Genomic DNA, 20871 nt, shown 5'->3' with positions numbered 1-20871 from the left:
CGGGGAGGGCCGCGAGAAGCACCTAGGCCCAGCCTCTGGCGCACCTAGAGCGGGTCCAGGACCAGGGCATTTCCGCGTCTCTAGGCATCCCACTCTGCGTAAAACAGTTCCTCATTCCCTCGAGTCAGCATCTCGCTCCTTTAAAACCATCACCTCTTGTCCCGTCACAACAGCCCCTGCTGAAAGCAGCGTCCCGCGTTAGTAAAGAGCACGAAGGGACAGGCAGAGGGATCGAGAGTTTTATTGTAACAGCAGAGAAAGAGGTCGTCGTCCTCCTCCCCCTACAGCTGAGTTTAAAGTGCTCACCCTAAACGAGATACAGAGGTCATATCTGCACTATAGAATATATTAAATTATACCATGCATCCATTAACAAAATATACAAAGCCAGGGGAAATATTTCTCTTAATGTATGCTGAGACTTATCTAAACCCTACTAAAAAGTAGCCTACAGAAAACACCATTTCACACTTCACATTTCAATCTGCAATGAAGTGCACCCCAAACAGCATAGTGTTTTATTAAGTTGTAGAACATTAACTTTCTAAGCAGAGGGGTGCACTGAGAAAGAACATGTGTCCTGATGGGCACTCCAGCTCAAAGCTGAGAACCAAGACTGTGCTCCCAAGCTTCACTTCACTCATGTCCTTTCCTCTTCATTCCAGAGCTGGCACAAGCCAAAGCTATTCAAAACAGATGCATAAGTTAAGGTAGGGAAAAAAAAAAACCCAAGTGGCTTCAAATGACAGGAAACTTTGTGGTCCACAGCAGACAGTTGTACAGGGAGATGGGAAACACTGCAAAATAGTTCTACTGTATTTCAAAATAAACATTTAAGAGTATAATCTCCCACACTCTATAAAAATAGGTTTAAAACAAAAATGGTATGATACACGTTTTTCTTCAGTTTTAGAAGTATCTTATCTCTAAGGGGATCATGTCTTAAAAAATTACTCCCCCTGATCACCCAGTCAGTCACAATACTGATACTGCTCCAGCTACATTGGGACAGCACAAGAACAGCCTTCTATGAAGCAGAAATATTGTAGGATCAATGGTCTCTCATTGCAACAAGGACAAAAGCTTACTCCAGATCAAGCAGACAGCTCATACTGCGGTCACCTTCAGAGGGACTGGACTCTGAGAAGTTATCTATGGACACCTCACTGCACAGCAGTGTATGCTGCTCATTGCTTGTGTTTTTGTCAGAATCAAATCTTTCACAGCACGTTCAGTCAAGAACTCTTTAAGATTTCCAAATTAAAGGTGGGCATCTAAAACAAAAATCTTCTGAGAAAGATTAATCCTACAGCTGTGTCTCTGGAAACACAGGAGAGGCTAAAACCATCACAGGAGGCTGTAAGCTCAGAAATATACGAGTTAATGACTTCCTCTAAGTCACAACCCCCACCTTGAGCAGTCCTCCCCCTCCTACACACAACCAGGATTCGCACTCCAATTCCAACCTAGGTTTCTACACATTCTCCAGTTCCTCTACGTGGTATTAACAGGCTAAGGTGGTTTGCACTACACTTAAGATAGTGATTGAATTTTAAACATTTTTACAAAGAGCCTGTGAAGGTTCTCAGGAAGGCCTTTTCTACCCTTGTACTCCACTCCTAACAATACACTTTCTGCAGGCAGCATTCTTCTGTCATTGCTAAAGCTGGGTCAAATATTGCTGGTGAGTTCACTCTCCTGTTTCATTCAGTTACAGGAGGCAATTTCCTGGTATTCATCACTAACAGTGGTTACACTTTCAGACTTTTTACAAGTAGTTGGACACTTCCAGACAGGTTTTTTTTTGTTTGTTTCTTCCAGCAATCACAAGTAAGGTTTAAGTCTGTTACACTGCTATCATGCACTGGACAAGTCAATTGCTACACCATCCCAGAAGAAACAACCTGCTCACTAGGGGCATCTCTTGTGCATAGGCAAGACTATTTTACAGCAGCATTTCACATCGGTTCCTATTCCAAAGCTTATTAAAGTCAACAAGTTCCCAGCTGCCTGCAAAAATAGAATACTCATACACACAGTAAATGGGATGTTCTTGTCTGGTTGGAAGTTGAATGAATTCTACAGGATTCCCTGACAAAAGGATTCAGTATGAAACTAAAGACTACTCATTTAGCTAGGAGGTCCAAATAGGAGATGAAATCCTGGTCTCTAGAAGATGCTGTGACAAGCACTGTTTGACATTTCCAGGAAGAAAAAAAAACATAAAGGTCAAAAGCTCAAAGAAAAGCCAAAGCTGGAGTCACACCTCCAGAGAGAAAGTGGCTGAGGAGCAACCTGCTACTGTTGCAGCATTTAAAGAAAGGTTACTAAATGAAGATCATTTCTCCTTGCCCCGGGAAGGTTCAGCATCTGTTGCTGTACCAGTCACTGTTACTGATCTGAAGCAACTCAGTTACCACTTCAACCATGTTATTGTTGTGTTTCTTCAGCAGCTGCAGGTTTAACTGCCTGTCACAGAAGCCCATCTCACACAGACTGGACAGAAGAGTGGCCGTGTGCTCTTCTGCAACTGCAGGCTGCTGAAGGAGAGACAGGGAGAGAAGCTGTAAGAAGGTCACTTATTTTTGGCATATTATTGCATTATTCTGGAGTGTTAAGACAGAGATGCCCTTTTGTCCACAATTAAGCTGTTTATATCCACGTCAATTGTTCACTTCAAGTGAAATTACTGCTCCTGCATGACACTAACAGATGTGCTGCTGTCTTCGTGATACGGATCTCAGCCGAAAGAGCAGCAGAAGGGATGCCAATGAGCTTAATTTACTGTTGCAGGCACTCCCATAGGGAACACTGATATATTCATAAAGCATAGAGCTCTAATTCCAAGGTTGGCATTCTATGAAGCTCACAGCAGGCAGGAAAGACATTTACCTGTTCTATTGTGAGTGGTCCAGCAAACAACGCTTTGTAGGCAGAAGCAGCAACTGACAAAGCTCCTTTAACCAATTCTCCTGCAATGCTGCTTCCTTGAGGGTATCTGCAGAAAAGTCAGGTGTAAGTAAAACTGAAGGCTTACTGCACCTGAAATGCAAGTCTATCCCTGTGCATGAGCCAGCTAAGATTTAGTTCTGGTTGGACAGAGCAACCTGTGAGCCAAAAGGAATTATTGCTGAACAGCAACTGAACCACAGAATTTCAGAAGGATTCAGCTTGAGCTCTTCCACACCCATTTGCTTGCCAATTCTGCACCCTTCATGTGTGTGTCCAAGCAGAAACCTAGATCTCATGAAAACACAGAATTCAGCATGCTTCTTTTCAGAAGGCAGGCTGGCTCTCAAAAATATTGACTATGTGAAATCTGCAAGGAAGAGCTTTCTCCTAGGTGTCTAGTTTAGCAGTTCTCAGTTTAAAATGGCACTTGTGAAGTCAGAGCTTCAGCTTCATTACCTGGGGTATTCTGAGCACTTCTGTTTACTAGCTACAAATCCAGAAGGTCCTGGTCCATGACTGTCTTCACCACTGGGTTCTGAAAGACAAATTAAAAATGTCATATCACATCCAGTTGATGAGAAACTGGATAAATGCAACTTGTACATGAATGGAAAGCAGAAGGATTCAGTTCAAAACAAACACTTTTGATCCAAGTTATCCAGACATAAACTAGACCTAGAAGATCCTCACTGCAGTCAAGACAAATCAAAAGAATTTCAGAAGTCAGTTTCAGCTCAGTTACAGAGCAAAGTTCCAGATGTCTACAAGTACACCTGAATACCCTTCTACATCCCTAACAAATGCCTAAAAAGATGCTCTCAGCTGATCCACAAAACCAGTTATTTTTGACTCAAATAGTCTAAACAGCAAAAACTGAAACAGACAGAGAAGAAAATCTTGGTGGATTTCTGCTCTCCTCAGGAGCAAGACATTAAATCCAGTACCAGGCATAAGGAGAGGTGATTACAGGAGGCACCCTTCATTATGCATTGTCAATACCTTCTCTTAGCTGCTTATGAGTGGAAGAGAGATTCTCTGCAGAGGGTGGGTTTGGCTCTTGGAAGACAGGATTCTGAAGAGATGCAAGATTCCTGAGAATGCAAGGCAAAGCAGTTACTTTTACTGCTTGTGTTCTATATGTAGACAAGTCAGTCAAGACCAATACACACAAGGAAAAGCTTCACATGTTGCTTTCTCTCCCTTTTGTTTCAGCTACCTATCAGTGAGCAGAGGCTTCACTAAAAGCTTCAAGATTTAGGACGTTCTCTTCAGTCCATAACAAAACCTCTAACATGTTTGTGTTAACACCAAATTTCAGCACAACACAAGGCAAAGGCTACAGCAATACTAATGACCACTCTGTTCCAGTCCAAGAAGCCTACCTTTGCATCTGGGGTAAGGTATCTGCAGTGTCTGGGGCAAGGGGGACTACAGCTGGTGCCTGTGAAGTTATTGGAGTATCACTGATATTGTGAATCTGTTGCTGGTTTCCCCCTTCTGGAATCTCTGCTCTTGTTTCAGGCTCTCCTGTCTTTTCCAAACTGGGCTGAGAAAGAGCTGAGCTATACATAGACTCCCCTAAAGGACGACTGGTGTCAAAGCACTCAGGGAGAATAATGATATAATCCTCTGATGAAGCAGAGGAGCCTTGACTTTGAACATCATCTTTATCTTCTTCATCAGAATTGCCAGGGTCACTGCAGGAGCTTGCTCTCTCAGACAGCAGGAGGTCCCCTAGTGGGAAAAAGAACAAAGCATTAACAACTGTCTGTATTGTACAGGTACCAACATGGACAGGATTGTCACAGGTCCAAGGCAAGCATCCAGAAACAACCAAGCCTCTGCTGCCAGCATTAGAAGTGCCACTTTCTTTGCTGGGGATCAGGGTGCAGATGCAGTGTGAATGAGCAGCAGATGTTACTGTTATCCATGCAGACATGGACATGGCACCGGGGGGGGGGAGGGGGGTGTGTGCATGTACATTGCTTGTAAACAGAGGAACAAGAGCTACAGAACTTAAACAGCAACATTCAGTTAAGTGACAAGCATCAGGCAGCTCAAAGCATTGACTTCAAGCTCAAAGCGTCAACTTCAAGCTACATGCACAAAACATGGCAGCACCAGCCACATGTAACCACTTCTTAGTTTAACTCCTCACTGGAATGTTTGGGTCAACTGCACTTTAAAACAGCTGTTAAAATTAGCTCCTGATCTAATGAGGATCAGTTTCTACAACAGTGCCACATTTTTACACCATTTATTTGGGGGGAGGCAGTTTGGTTGTTTTTTGTAGCCCTTACTGCAGCTTTATTTTACATTTTAAGCCTTATTTTACTTACCAGAGTCATTTTCTACCATTGGCTCTGACTGATTAGTATTTGCTTCCTTTCTGAAAGTGGAATTAGGTTTTATCCTAGTAGATTCTTCATTTATCCCATTGCAACTGAAGGCATCTTGCAACACTTGTAAAAAGATAAAGCAATCAGGAAAAACAATTATCATCACCTGCAGCCCAGGTGCAAACAGTAAAGCCACAGAAGCCAGCTGAAGGCAGCACTTACTCTGGGGAGACTTCTTTTTTTGTGGGGGCTTATGATCAGGTGCAGCATCCAGGGTTAGAGAGCGAATTACAGTTTCACACACAAACTGAGTCCCACTCATATCTTCTTCTCCTTCCTCCTGGGTGAGTGGATGCTCAGCCTTCACCTTCACTACACAAGTATCTGCAGGAGAGCAGGCTTCTGTCACTCCTTTGGAAGGGAAACAGAACAGGCTTTTAACAGCACCAAAAATGTAAACACAGGGCTTTTTAGGCTAGTCAAGGCTAATACTAACTGTGTTAAACCTCTGAAAACAGAAACACTATGGAATTCAGTTCAAGTTGAATGAGAATGTGATTGAGAAGTATGGTGGCTGCACCTGGACTGTTCTGAGTACAACTCAACCTATAAAGGGCAAATTCTAGTGGCCAGACCAAAAGGCATTTGTATTTGAGTCGTAGATACACTGCAGCCTCTGCAGAGAGCAGTGTCAGACTCCACGTTTACAAGCCCAACTGTTGGGTTTCCCACAGAAGGACAAGACAGGAGTATCAAATTTGACTGTGACAATGCCCTCTTTCCCCCAGCCATGAACTCCCCACTACTACTGCTTACCAGGCACTGGTTTAAATCCACTCCCCTCATTTTCCTCCTCTATCTGACCCAAGCCAGGTTTCTCCAGCAAGGGGCTATCATGTGGCAAAGGGGACATGCATGGAGTCATGTCTGAAAAACAAAAGGTAGCAAAGATAATTGTGACTGAGGGAATAGGAACCTTCCTTCCTCCAAGAAGCAACCTTTTAAAGAAGTTATCCTTTCTTAATGATGTTCTTCCAAGACCAAAGAAACTCAAATATCTTACAAGATAATCTGGTGAAATCATCACCTAGCTTTGCATTCTACTGCCTAAGAAAATGGCAGCCTTCCTCAGTGTCTAAAATTTTTACAGTCTGGCAGCTCATGGTTTGGACAGATTCACTCTGTGCTGGATCAAGAACTGGCTGGATGGCAGAGCCCAGAGAATGGTGGTGAATGGTGCCACATCCAGTTGGCAGCTGTCACTAGTGGTGTTCCCCAGGGATCAGTGCTGGGCCCAGTCCTGTTCAATATCTTTATTGATGACCTGGACGAGGGGATTGAGTCCAGCATCAGTAAGTTTGCAGATGACACCAAGCTGGGAGCAGGTGTTGATGTGTTGGAAGGTAGGAGAGCCCTGCAGAGGGACCTGGACAGGCTGGATGGGTGGGCAGAGGCCAATGGGATGAGATTTAACAAGGCCAAGTGCAGGGTTCTGCACTTTGGCCACAACAACCCCAAGCAGTGCTATAGGCTGGGGACTGAGTGGCTGGAGAGCAGCCAGGAGGAAAGGGACCTGGGGGTACTGATAGATAGTAAGCTGAAGATGAGCCAGCAGTGTGCCCAGGTGGCTAAGAGAGCCAATGGCATCCTGGCCTGCATCAGGAACAGTGTGGCCAGTAGGACAAGGGAGGTTATTCTGCCCCTGTACTCAGCACTGGTCAGGCCACACCTTGACTACTGTGTCCAGTTCTGGGCCCCTCAATTCAAGAAAGATGTTGAGGTGCTGGAACATGTCCAGAGAAGGGCAACAAAACTGGTGAGGGGCCTGGAGCACAAATCCTATGAGGAGAGGCTGAGGGAGCTGGGGTTGTTTAGCCTGGAGAGGAGGAGGCTCAGGGGTGATCTTATTACTGTCTACAACTACCTGAAAGCACATTGTAGCCAGGTAGGGGGTGTCCTCTTCTCCCAGGCAACCAGCAATAGAACAAGGGGACACAATCTCAAGTTGTGCCAGGGTAGGTATAGGCTGGATGTTAGGAGGAAGTTCTTCACAGAGAGAGTGACTGGCATTGGAATGGGCTGCCCAGGGAGGTGGTGGAGGCACCGTCCCTGGAGGTGTTCAAGAAGAGACTGGATGAGGCACTTAGTGCCATGGTCTAGTTCACTGGATAGGGCTGGGTGATAGGTTGGACTGGATGAGCTTGGAGGTCTCTTCCAACCTGGTTGATTCTATGATTCTAAGCTGCAAATCCAAGACTGAAAAAATACAGAGACAGCAAAGAGACTGAGATCCTTACCAACAGGAGTGTTGTGTGGCACTCGCTCCAGCTCCTGCACAATATTGATATCCAGCAGCTCAAAGGACAGCAAATCCTACAGGAAAAGAGCACACAGATATCACCAGCAAGCCCTGAAGTGGACTCCTATGTTGTGCTTCCCAGCATCAGATCCCATTAACTAACTCTGTTAACTCTCAAAAAGATCTTAGAGGGTAGCATCCCAGTCATGAACATCCACATCACAGAATGAGATGGACAAATTAGGGCAGCAAGAGGCAGAGGTAATTACTCCCTTGTTAGGGGCCTGGGAGAGACCCAAGTCTTGAGACTCTTCCACACAGTAACAGTTCTCAACACGAATCCAAGAGAAGTGCTGCTATACAAAGCACAGCCCACTCTTCCTGGAGAGAGTGGCTAGAGTGCAATAGCTTTATTCTCATGAGAGCTGTGTACTAAGATATCAAACCTAGAGTTTGATCAAACCCAGATGTAAACCACCCAGGGTGGTTTCTCTACCTGAATTTTAGCACTTTACCTGTGCAGTGAGGAGATCAACAGATGGGATATAAAATTCTCTCTCACTTGGCAGAGTTTTGATCTTCAAAGGAATAGCTGGTGAAGGTATTTCAGCCTGCTCCATGATTTCACCCATCACTTGGGTACCTGTTTCTGTCTGTAAGGAAGCATCCTGCAAAAGTAAAGAAATAATGTCCCAAAAGCCTCTTAGGAAAGTAGTAAATAAAAAGGTCTGAATTTTGTATACAAGAACACACACAACTTGAAAGAGGTTTAATTTTAGAGCCAAAAGGACAAGACCTAACAAAGAGAATCACAGAACTTTAGAGTTTGGAAGGGACCTCCAGAGATCACAGAGCCCAATTACCCTGCCAATGCAGGATCCCCTAGGGTAGTTTGCACAGGAATGCATCCAGGCAGGTTTTGAAAGTCTTCAGACAAGAAGACTCCACAACCTCTGGGCATCCTGTTCCAGTGCTCCATCACCCTGGCTGTAAAGTCCCTGTTCCAGTCAGCTGAACTTGATACAGACTGGCAACTAACCCTGTGCCAGTCACAATGACTCTTTACAATTGCAACATTCAATATGAAAATTAGAAGCAAGCAGATCACTAAGTTAGGGAGACCACACCACTACACCAAACTGACAGTGCTCCTTCAGTACTGCCCCAAATACCAGGGGAGTTACTTGCCTGTTTGGTGCTGGAAGTCTCATCCTTCTCACAGGAGTCAGAATCCTTCCAGTTGCATTCTGAAGAGTCAGTAGGTGGGGAGGGATCCACAACAATACTGCACCAGATTCTGGGCCCAAACTGTTCCCCTCTGTGTGACAACCTCCAGTGAGAGGTGTAAGTTCCTTCTATATTAGGAGCTACAAACTCAACTGAGACAGTTCCTACATGTCCTGATGGAAGGGATGGCACTAACACATCTTTTTTTTCAGAAGATGCCAAGGTCAGGTTTCCCCACATCAGTTTCAGCTGAAATACAGAACAACAAAAAGGCAGAAGTTCATTTGACCAGTTTGTCTGCAAACTGTGGGCAGTAAGGAGCACTCAAAGTCCCTCTGCTGCAAGGTTTTGCAGATACCAGACATGGAGAAGAGAGGCTGCTAGCAAATATCTTCACATTAATCACTATTCATCTCCATCTTTCAACATGAAGGCAGCCACTCAGAGAAGAAAAGTGTTCTGGAGCAACACACCTACTGTAAACAAGGCTGAGCTGCAACAGAACAGCACAAGAGATGTTCAGTGATGCTGAATACTTTCCTCCTACAGCCTGCAGTAAGAGAACCCAGACAGCTCACACCCCTGCAATACCCAGCTTGGGAACTAACAAGCCAACTGAAACCCTAAACAAGCTCTGACAGAGCAGTCAGACTCCTGGTGCCTAGAACAAACACCTTCCAGAACTAGCTGGATGTGCAGAAGCAACAGCCAAGGCAGGGTACCTTTGTGTCCGAGCCCCACTCCACACTGCCAGTGTTCTTCATCCGCCAGTGCTTGATGAACTTCGTCCCTGGCTGCAGGCGAGTCCCATCGGGCAAGTTCTCATCCACAAACACCGCACTTAGCGTTGGGACAATCGCTTGGAAGGGTTGATTGGGAGCCCTGAGATTGGGGACAGGAAACAAAATGAATCCACTAAAACTGACAACGATATTCATCTGCTATTTCAGGGCTAAAGCTGATTCACAAAGAGGCCAAAGAAGCTCTGCTTAGTTGGAGGAGTATTACTTGCAATTACAGAGCTCAGGTTCAGAGGGGAGGCCACTACTCATTTGATCTGGTTTCATCTGACAACTTCAGGTCGTTCTGTTAGACATGAAATCATTATCTTTGTGATGCCACATCAAGGAGCTTATGCTATCTGAGATACCAATGACTGTTTAGCCTCACAAACAACATTTTTCAGCAAGGTTAAGTTTTTGCCTGAAAGAGGCTGAAAACCAGATTTAATCCAAAGCTTCACTGTTAATTTGAGGGCACTGCAGAAGTGTTGGATCAGCTCACAATCAGGCCAACTTTAGAAAAGAAATACTTGGACCTTGTGCTAGTTTGAGCCTAGCTGGGATATTTTAGTGAGAGGAATTACATTATAGGCTGTTAAGAGGAAACAACAGTGATGTCTACTGCACTCATAGGCTTGCTGAGATGGATTAAAAACAAGAACACAAACATAGATAACAGAGTTGTTTTCTGGATTTTGGGCTGCCTCCTTCTCTCTCTCTCTAACCTGCTGTCTGTGTGACTAATCCATCTGTTTCCTAACCCCCCTGGCCAATTCTCCAAACTCACCTTGAACATAAGGTAAAGGCTGGGAGAGGGGTGGAAAGGAGGTGGAAGGGTAGCTGGGAGCCCTTCCTGGGGACTCTGGTTTCTGGGAGAGGAGCTGTGTTTCTGTATTACTTTTTAAACTTGTGTATTTCTGTATCTAGCTTTATATATTGTAAATATCTGCTTGTATATTGGGCTAAGCTGTAAATAAAAAGCTTCATTCTTTAATTTCCAGCTGGCTGAGTCTAGTCTGGGTGATTTTCTTAAGTGGAGGGAGGCGAGTTAACACCCACATCATCAGAGACCTCAATTAGCATTGGTTTTGTTCCTGCAATATGCCTGTTCAGCCAAAAGGAAGCAAAGACAGCCACTTCAAGATTCACAAGAGTGTAACTGATTCATGTTTACTTAAAAGCCCTAAATGGAATGGTGAGTTAAAGAAACTAGAACAAGTGCTGTGTCTGTACATTCATAAAACTAATGAGAATAGAAAATGCAAAGTGTTGCCTGCAAAGGCTGCCTAGCAACCCTCAGACCACATAAAAAGGAAGATGAGGAAAGATCACAGGATGTAATTGGCTTTCTGCAGATAGCCTGAACACAGCAGAAAGATGAAGCCTTGTTCAGAGCTGGCAGCAATGCCAGCTGAGGCTGCATGTGCCTGCACTGGGACCTAACTGCAGACAATCCCCTTCCCCCTAAACCTCTACTGGCAACAATCATTGGAGCAAAATCATCCCACCTCAGAAATTCCATTTGGACACAATTCCCACATGATCCTATGACAAATGATATTTTAAATGGGCAATTCCATGACCTTCCTCCTGTTGCTTTAACTGAGTCTCATCACAAAGAGCCAGAAAGCAACCTAAAAAATCACTCAACCAACATCATCTCTTACAGGAAGGCATTAGGTTGGACATTGTCAGATTTCGGAGCAGGTGAGCCACTGGCTTCCAACACATGGATGGAGTTCCACAGATGAATTTTCCTGTTCAATTTTAGCTGCTTTTTGAGCTCTCTGACTTCTGCTTTTCTCTGCTTCTTCTCTGCTCGCAGTCTCTGCTTTTCTGCCTTCAGAAACCTCTTGTCCATCTGTTTCTGCAGCCTGCAGAGAGGATAGGTCACCTTGTTGTAATACATTAAACTGAACAGAATTAAGGCTCTGTTGACTGAAAGGGAACAGTTTAGGGAATGTCTCATGCTTCTAGACTGAATACCAGCCGAGTTTAAACACATCTTCATAGCTGCTTGTTAAGAGTTATTTTGAATGGCCTCAATGAACAAACTCAAAGGCAGATCAGAGCATGCTCAAAGAGCAAGCAAGCTCTCAGCCTGCTATGCACCAAGGACATTTGGTCCTTCCCACCACACTCAAAATGCTCTAAGGTTTGACTGCCTGGGGTTGTTTTCAGCTACTCACAGTACAGTTCAAGTACCGTTTCTGATCTCTAAATATAAAGCAAAAGCTGGACATCAAGCCACCAGAGGTGCTGCCACTGTGCTAGGGGATCATCCTGCCAGGCATCAGTAGTTACCTGACTTGCTCCAGGGTGGCAGGCATACGAGGTGTGCCCTCAGCAGGGCCGTGGCTGTCAGCAGGGCCCAGCACAGGTCTGCGCAGCTTGAGCAGGACATGGTTGGGATCGTGCATGTACGGCCCTGCCTCGCACTGCTCACAGATGTTGTAGGCTGGGCAGAGGCTGCAAAGCAGGAAAGGCAGAAGGTTACCAAGAGGCAGACAAAGAATTAATGCACTAGGAAAAGACACTGAAGGATATTAATCCTGATGCTCCTGCAGAGAAGCAGCTGTGTCATGCTATCAATGTAAGTAGTGCTTGTGTGAAAGAAGCTGCTCCTCTGACTTCTGCATCAGCATTTGCAGCCACAGGAAATACTCAGATGAGCATCTTCCCTGGCAAAGCTGCACCACAGTTTGCACTGACATTCTTGAACATACACTGAAAAAAAATGATGCTTCCTCAAGCACGACTGACCAACTGTCAGGGTTGGATAAAATACTACACTGGAAATGCAGCCTTTGTATTTTCTTAAGTGTGATACTGAGCCAACTGAAGCATAAAGGGATGCAAAACAGGTTGATCCTGCAGGAAAAGGACTGATGAAAAGGCCTGTCATCTCCTTCCAGTAAGAAAAAGAAGCATCCAAAGAAAGTGCTCTGTTGGCATTCCATTCACTCCTGCTGTCTAGTCCTAAAACTGACTGCCTCAATCAGATAAAAACCTCACTTCTGACATCTCAAGACACTTATCAAAATCTATTTCACAATTAAACTGACAACAGAGAGATTAAGAAAGCATGAGACCTGCTTTAGTCTCACTGAGTGTCAGAACTAATCAAAGAACTGGCAGTTAGAAATTTTGCTTTTTGTTAACTGAGCCTTTACAGTTACTGCCTGTTATGTGCAAGGAAGGCAGAGAGTGCTTAGGAACACAGCAAGCGTCAGAAAGCTCTCCCTGTTTTAAGTCACACCACAGCAGAGAACAGAAGCTGTCAGACACACCAGACACTCCGAAATGTACAGCAGGTTGGGAAACCAGAAACACACATCACTGGGACAGTTACTCATTCACTCATTCTCTGCCCTGCAAATGAGTGCTCTCATACTACCACCTCTCATCACACTCCACCTGCACTGGTAGCGAACTCCAACGATCCTGGCCTGGCAGCTGCAGCAGGAGATCAGCCAGTCGCACTGGCTGCCATTCCCCAGCTGACTCTCTGAAGGTACTGCTGTGACAGAGCTCTCAGAAAGGTCTGGAGGCTGACTCTGATGAACGAGCTTCTCATATAGCTTCTGCTCCAGCTTCTCAACAGTTTCCTTAACAACTTGTTCTCTGAACTGGAAAAAAATAAAATAGTAATGGATGAGATCCACTACTGCAGCTTCAAAAACTGGATTGCATTGGCTCAAGATTCAGTCTATCAGTCAAAGTGGTCCAGAATCCAATTTCCATCTCTCAAGTCCCTTCCAGGTGAAATTAAACAAGCATCACACTCCTCAGAGGCTGTGTAGTCCAGAAAATAGCAGCCTGTAGCTTTTAACAAGAGAAGCTCAAAATCATTTACTCATGCTCACAATATTAAAGTTCTTCTATCAGCTTGTGCCAAGGAAAGGGAAATACTCTGAGACAAACCAATATCCAAGAAACCCTTCTGGAGTCTCTGATTTAGTCCTGATTTTGTTTATCAGGGAGGTTTCAAGCACAGCCAGTAAGTTCCCCTGTCTTTAGTTTGCATGAAGAAATAGAAAGGGAGGCTCCAGAAAAAAAAGCTTAAAGGCAAACATCTGCTGGTGTGCACTGCACCCTGTCGTTTTCAGAACTGAATAGCTAGTTAGCTCTTAGCATTCACCTGTAAATGCTTCTTGTGATGTTTATCAGCTGTGCAAAACAAGCTAACACCCACACCCTGTTCACCTACAGGTTACACTCAATGGTCTCCTGAAAGCATTCTCTGAAACTAAGCAGGCAATAAAAGCAAGACATCAAGTGCCATGCTTCAGATCTCAGGAAATCGGAAGTATTCCCCACCGAAACTGGCCAAACAAGAGCCTCCAACAGCAACACCATATTTCATGCTCCCTCTCTGGTGAGGGCCCTGCAGTTCCTGCAGCTATGTGGAGTGCCACACAGATTCTGTCATAGGAGCTACTTAGAAGTGCACTCGAACCAATCGAGTACATGTGCCAAACAACCCAATTTTCACGAGAAAGAAACATGTGCCAAACTTCCTCATTTCCTTCAGTTAACATCTACACTGTTCACTCTAAGCTCAACATCTAGCTGTCATTTACCACAGAGTGATCAGATGCCTGCCTTTAAGACTCTGGTCACAACTACTACCAGCAAATGTGATCAGATGTCAGGCATCACATGCCTCTTTTCCACCCACAGCCTCTTATATATCCCTTTGAACCTAAAATTCAGAAAGAAATACACTTACTGTTTCCAAGTAGCTGGTAAACCATTCCGGGGGGTTTTCATTTATTCTTCCTTCTCTATTATGACTTAACTTTTGCTGAAGAGAAAAGCCAAAACAAAAAACCACATCACAGAAATAATTCACAAACCTCCAGTACACAAAGCTGCAAAAAAAAAAAAACAACCCAAAATGCTCAAGAGAGGAAGTTGATCATGTTCAAACAGCTCCCCCCTCAAATGTCTTCACAGAGAAGAGACTTCAAGTTCTTTGGAAAACAGTGGAAAAGCAGCACATGAAGGCACTGCCACTTCCTGAACGATTTCTGCCTTGCCAGCATGTCTGAGTGTAACTACACAATGCCAACTTGTCAACAAGCTACCAGGTGGCAATGAGGGCTACAGAAGCTCAGCTGCTTTATCAAACTACTTAAGGATGGTCAACATCAAAGACTGTTTCTAAATGCAGCATCAAAATATTCTCTTGAAGACACCCAAATCATTTTGTAAGCATCAATGTGTTCAGGTAGCTGAAATTTAAACCCAGCTTCTGAACTCAGAGGTTAAGCGGAGATGAAGAAGAGTCTATAAAGTGAATTACAATAATGAATTGCATTAATTAATTACAACCCAGCCCTGCACCCTACCTGAAACGTCAGCTCCTTCCCATTTTTGAAGTCTTCTTCTACCCCCTGAGCTAGCACAGAGGAGTGCACGAGAGGTTTCTTCTCCTCAAGAAGCAGCAACTTTTCTGCCCCACTTTTTTCATGGAGCTGTGAGGAATGAGGACTTGAAGCTGTCTTCAGACAACAGTCTTCTTCGTAAACATTCATCTGAAGTTGATTTCCTTGCTTAACTGCAATCTACAGGAACAGGACATCAATACACTGTGTTTACTCACAACCAACACAGAGTCCCACACAACTACACTGCACTGGAGAGGCTGGGGGAAGGCTAAACCACACAAAAAGCCCGACTGAGTGAAATGGCAGGGTGCAGCCAGCTGGCATTCCAGTCTGCCTTTCTCAAAGGCATGCTTACTAAGGAGTTCAGTGTAAGCACAAGGATAATTATGCAGATATTCCACAGGGATTTATCAACCTACAATAAATCTGTGCACGTGAGCCACTAAACAGAGATTCTGTCCAGGAACTTAGAGTACATTTTAGTTTATGATTATCAAGTCAGCAGATCAGAAATTCAGGCTGTGAGCAAAAAGCTCTGAAGCATGAACACAACTGAAATGTAAGGGAATGCAACTCTTATTTTGTCTAAGCAAATTAATTGCTTAGGAGGTAAACACTGGTAACAATTAAAGGTTTAATGTTCTGCTCTCTGGCAACAAAATCTACATGGCAAGATTTTCAAAGGGATCCTTTTACAGCCCAGTATCTCCAGGAGCAGAGCCAGTGCTCATGTGCTGGAGAAAGCCACTCATTCAACCAGGGAGCTGGCTGCTCAGGATCCTGAATCACAGCTGCCTCATCAACTCAATTATACAAATCAAGATCAGCCAAGATAGGGGAAAAAAGTAGCAAAACATTCAATTTATTGTCCAAAACTAGAAAACTGAGCTACTCTGATTTCCCTGGGTCAGGTAAAGCTGGGTTTTTTTCTCAGCTACACCAATTTGAACTAGGAGAGGATAAATACATTGAAAAAAGTCAGAGTCTTTACCTTTAGAGCTTCTTCATATTCTTCTAAAGAAGAAAGGGAAAGAAATGTGAATTTTCCCTGTCTCAAACAGCAGATCTAAGTTTAGCACACAGTACTCAGGGACTATTACACCAAGAGGCATCTCCCATCCTTTCCATAAGTTCTTCTAAACTAGTGCTGCTGTGAGCAGCAGGGGTACAGACAGCAACAGGCAAAGGTGTCCTCACAGCCTAGACTCAACATCCCACTAACACAGGCATTTCCAGTTTGTACCTAGGGATCAAAACCACTTTCCTTTGGGGAGATTTTATGCCAAATCCAACATAAAATTCCAAATGATCAATGAGCAAACACTCTCAACTGCTTCTCCAAAGCCACAAACAGCACTTGGGGTTTGTTTACAAACTTTAGTTCCATAAAGCAGTAGCTCACCTTTGCTGTTCACAGAGACCTGCAAAGAGAAACATACAGTGAGTAACAGCCACAGGTTCCCTTCAAACTAAAATGCTTTCAGAACAAATGTGTTGTGATTCCAAAACACCACTCCTGCAGGTATTTGTTATTGCTACCTTGTTTAATCATTAATCAGTGTCGTGGTACTCTGGAGTAGACCATGCTCTTTACTGGATTGGCACAATAAACAAAGTCTCTGGCATTCAGAACAAGCCTGGTCTGAGCTACATTCTGCTCTAAATCTCCAGATGAAAAGCAAGGAGAGGGAGAGGTTACACCATGCCGGAAGTTACTCGACAAGGACAACTAGAAGTAACCCATTTGTTGTCAGCCAGTAATCTGCTTGGAGATTACAGCCTTTGCACAGAACAAGCAGGGGATTTGAGTTCACCAGATCACTGCAGTAAACAGCTGCTGCTGACAGGGGACCCACATCTTTCAGAGGAAGAAATGCAGATTGAAGAGACAGGGCTTTACCATGACTGTAACACTACACAGTTACAGCTCCCTTGTTCATAGAATCATAGGAACAACCAGGTTGGAAGAGAAACTGAAAAGGCCCTCAAGAGAAGCATTCTGCCATCAGAGCACACAAAGCTGCTTCTGTGGTGTGGGGAAAAAGGCAGTAGCTTCTACAAAATATTTTCATAGAATCACCCAGGTTGAAAGAGACCTTCAAGATCATCCAGTCCAACCTAGCACCCAGCCCTATCCAATCAACTAGACCATGGCACTAAGTGCCCCATCCAGGCTTTTCTTAAACACCTCTAGGGACAGTGACTCCACTACATCCCTGGGCAGCCCATCCCAATGCCAATCATTCTCTCTGGCAAGAACTTCCTCCTAACATGCAGCCTATACCTCCCCGGCACAACTTGATGCTGTGTCCCCTCGTTCTGTTGCTGGTCACCTAGAAGAGACCAATCCCACCTGGCTACAGCCTCCTTTCAGACAGTTATAGATAGCAATTGGGTCACCCTTGAGCCTCCTCCAGGCTAAACAACCCCAGCTCCCCTCAGCCTCTCCTCATAGGGTTGTGTTCTAGGCCCCTCACCAGCTTCAAGGGTTGTGAAAGCACAAGAGTAGCAACCCTCTGCTTAGCATAACACAGGCATCGAAAGCATGAATGGGTCACACCAGTCATACATTGCAGACCTGCTGGGAGGGTGTGGTAGCAGATACTTTACCTCATCATTATCCTCATCAATGTACTTGATCTGAATGTTGCCCAGGTCAAATGAAACTTTTACCTGTAAAGGAAAACACACAAAGCCACAGTGAGACAAGCTACAGATGTTCCTCCTTAGTAATGACTACCACAGAAAGAGGCTTTTGAACCTCTTGCCCCTGCCTTTAGTTTCTCAGATGCAATAAACACTTTTTCACAAGATCTGTTCTTCTGGAGCCAAAGAACTCTCCCCAGTTCCTCCCCTTGCCTACAACCCTTACTAGCCTCCAATAACGAAAAGAAAATTCATTTTCTACTATGTTTTCCCTCCGAGTTAATGTTTATACCCAAATAAATAATGAACTTCCCATTAGGAGAGGACCACCACAGGGTTAGCAACCTCAGTCACAGTAAACACTGCAATATACAGCAAGCCAAGAAAGCTAACTTTGACTGGAGAAAGCAGCTCGTGCAGCCTTTATTCCACAAACCTACCTGTGTTGACAAACTAGGATTAATCCATGTACTAAAAATGGCAAAATATCTCATTCCAGCACTCACCATTTGAAGCACTGTGCATCTGAATGTATCAACACACTAAGGAGATCAGAGAATAAAGCTGAGCATCAGATCAACCACAGAAGGCTGTTGCTGCCCAGGGCTCAAGAATAGTCTTTTTGAGGCTCCCCTGCATTTTGGCATCATTCACCTACAGAAGCTGTAGCTTCCTCTATAGAAACTCTCTGAAAAACAGCTACAAGAGACACGTTCTGCTAGCCTGGACCTAACAGAGGAACACTAGCAGCCTTAGAAGGCAGTAGATGACTGGGACTTAGCACAAGGGCACAGCAGTCATAGTCAGACCACAACTGGAACACTGAGTACAGTTCTGGGTGTCCAGTTCAAGAGGGACAGAGAACAACTGAAAAAAGTCAGATAGAGGCTGTAAGGATAATAGAGTCAAACATCTCAGCAAGAAGGAAAGCCTGAGTGACCTGGGGCTGTTCAGTCTGAAGAGAAAGATGAGGGGGACCTTATCAATGCCTACAAATATCTCAAAGGGGGGCTACCAGGAAGATGAAGCCAGTCTCTTTCCAGGACGAGGAGCAATGGAGGCAACATCAATCACAGGAAATCCATCTCAAAAGGAGGAAAAAGTGTTTTATTGTGAGTGTGCTGGAACCCTGGGACAGGCTGCCCAGAAAGGCTGTAAAGTCTCCTTCTCCAGAGATCTTCAGAACCTGCCTGGATGTGTTCCTGTGTGACCTGCTCTAAGTGGTCCTGCTGTGCAGGTGGGTTGGAGTCAATTGCTGGAGGTCCCCTTCAACCATACACACTGAATAATACACTAATTCATAGGAAAAGACACAGCTGAGACGATACTACCCTGAAACTGTAACTCACACAAGGTAGTGCAAGCACCTAGTGGCACTACCGTGGCTACAGAAGCACTCCTGTAACAGAACACACACCTTGAACAAATGCATCCTCACTCTCGGACTGCTTGGGACGGAGAGCAACACCGTGCTTACAAAGCAGTTTACTTTCAGCTGTGATGCCAGCAGGAGTGTGACGAGCACAGACATTCCTCCAGAGTCTACTTGCTGCCAAGTATTTTAAGCCTGAGCTAGCAACTCGTCTGTTAGACTGAAACACAATGAGTGAAGATGATGTAGTTCGAACTTCAAAGTGTGAGCGATCCACAATGCAAGAGCCTCCTACATGGTACACTGGAACATTAGCTAAAACAAATGAACTGAAAGAGAAAGCAAAATACTGGCAAGAGCTCTTTAGATTCAGCTTTGATAGTAAGCTAAAAAAACCCACACGACAAAACGGTTGCTACACAACTGAAAACAAACAAACCCCAAAACGACTGCAGCTTCATCATAACCACGAGAAATCCTTACTACACCGTTTCGACCTCAGCCAATACACAAGTTTTCACTAACTAGCATTGGAAATACTCAAACTAGCTCTTCCATATACCAAGGATATGATACAGAAAGGAACCAAACACACATCAGTGACTCAAGCAGCCCGGAAAGATTATCTCCAGTGAAATGCTCTACAACCAACAGAAGAGTGGAAAGAGCACGGGACAAAGCGTTGTATTGCACAGGGGTGCAGGCCCAGAAACAAGTACCCTGAACTGTGGAGAGGAGCAGAGCACGCAGCTGAGGCCAGTTCCCCTCAGACAAACAAGCGACCCCTACGCAGCTTCATTCACGCCACTAAATATTGCGGGACTAGAAGTCACTGCTGACGCATAACAAAACACAGTTGTAGCAGCCTGTAAAAAGCAGGACGTTACCGAGGGAGCCGAGAGAGAAGACGCCTGGCCCTCGGAGAGGCGTTTACACTGCAGACGCCTCACCGAGACGCTCCCCACAGCTACTGCGCCGCAACTACAGCGGCACTACCGGGGACCGTTCCCACGGCGAGGCCGGACGGTACGCGCAGCGCTTACCATGGCCTCCACATCTGCCCACGTTGTGTGTGCCGAGTCCGACACCAGGAAACTTTGGCTCTCCCCACGGCAGGTGACGCGGAGGTTCACCTGCGGCTCCATGCCGCCTTGCGAAGGAGATCAGGGGATCCCTGTCAGACGGGCCGAAGAGCCTAACATGGCGGACCAAACGCGGGCAGCTCCGCGGCCTCCACACGATCCCACTGGCGGCCGCAGCTGCCACTCGCGCCGGCGGCGGCCCTGGTTGGCTGCGAGCGGCGGGACCGGGCGCGGCGGAGCACAACAAACAGCGCAGCTGGGCGCAGCGGGGGCGGGGCCGACACGCACTTCCGGTCCCGCGGCACAGCTCCCACAACGCACCGCGGCGGCGGCGGCGGCGGCCGAGACCTTCGCTGCCCTGGCGGGGCGAGTCACGCGGCAGCGGCGCAGCCAATCAGCGGCGCCGCTTTCGGCTCCGTCGGCAGTACCACGTGGGAAGGGAGACTTAATTAGGGGGCGTGTCTTGGATCACGTGCTGTGGTCTGGGCACGGTGATTGGCTGCTGGGTCCTGGCGTGGCGAAAGGGCGCGAAAGGAGACGCTCCGGGGAGCTCCCGCAGGTGAGGGAGCAGCTCCGGCCTGGGCAGCTGTGGTCTGGGCACAGTGATTGGCTGCTGGGTCCTGGCGGGGGGAGAGGGCGCGAAATGAGACGCTCCGGGGAGCTCCCGCAGGTGAGGGAGCAGCTCCGGCCTGGGCAGCCGCTGCTTGATTTGCCTTTGTCTCGGCGGTGTCCGGGCGGCGTGACGGCCGGGTCCCAAGCTTGGTGCTGAAAGGCCTGGG

General features: G+C 45.8%; 1 protein-coding gene across 5 annotated transcripts; it reads right to left on the bottom strand.

The window, feature by feature from the left end:
- Positions 1-225: 225 nt before the first annotated feature.
- On the bottom strand, positions 226-20386 carry NBR1 (NBR1 autophagy cargo receptor). 5 transcript variants are annotated; one of them, XM_064174088.1, is made up of 21 exons: positions 20054-20386; positions 17603-17665; positions 16395-16413; positions 15984-16006; positions 14954-15169; positions 14332-14406; positions 13017-13228; positions 11904-12068; positions 11267-11473; positions 9540-9699; positions 8779-9066; positions 8106-8258; positions 7589-7664; positions 6108-6218; positions 5514-5675; positions 5292-5414; positions 4335-4686; positions 3952-4043; positions 3409-3487; positions 2893-2998; positions 226-2537 (listed from the first exon to the last, which is right to left on the bottom strand). In XM_064174088.1, exons 1-21 carry the CDS (start codon positions 20153-20155, stop codon positions 2364-2366), a joined length of 2958 nt encoding a protein of 985 aa, XP_064030158.1. In that variant the 5' UTR covers positions 20156-20386; the 3' UTR covers positions 226-2363. The 5 variants fall into 5 exon arrangements, with proteins under 5 accessions (XP_064030158.1, XP_064030154.1, XP_064030155.1 ...); XM_064174084.1 differs by having other exon boundaries at positions 5514-5702; positions 20054-20385; XM_064174085.1 differs by having other exon boundaries at positions 226-2540; positions 20054-20385.
- Positions 20387-20871: the final 485 nt, after the last annotated feature.

This window comes from Pogoniulus pusillus, chromosome 40, assembly GCF_015220805.1.
Source record: "Pogoniulus pusillus isolate bPogPus1 chromosome 40, bPogPus1.pri, whole genome shotgun sequence".
Classification (NCBI taxonomy): Eukaryota; Metazoa; Chordata; class Aves; order Piciformes; family Lybiidae; genus Pogoniulus; species Pogoniulus pusillus.
The sequence above is the reverse complement of the archived record's forward strand: the minus strand, read 5'-3'. Positions and strand labels throughout refer to the sequence as shown.

Coding starts and splice junctions, on each gene's coding strand:
- NBR1 (XM_064174083.1), bottom strand. CDS start 20,155: ATGGAGCCGCAGGTGAACCTCCGCGTCACCTGCCGTGGGGAGAGCCAA. Junction 9,067..9,539: donor AGTGGGGCTCGGACACAAAG/GTACCCTGCCTT, acceptor TCTGTATTTCAG/CTGAAACTGATGTGGGGAAA. Junction 5,703..6,107: donor TGGATTTAAACCAGTGCCTG/GTAAGCAGTAGT, acceptor TCCCTTCCAAAG/GAGTGACAGAAGCCTGCTCT.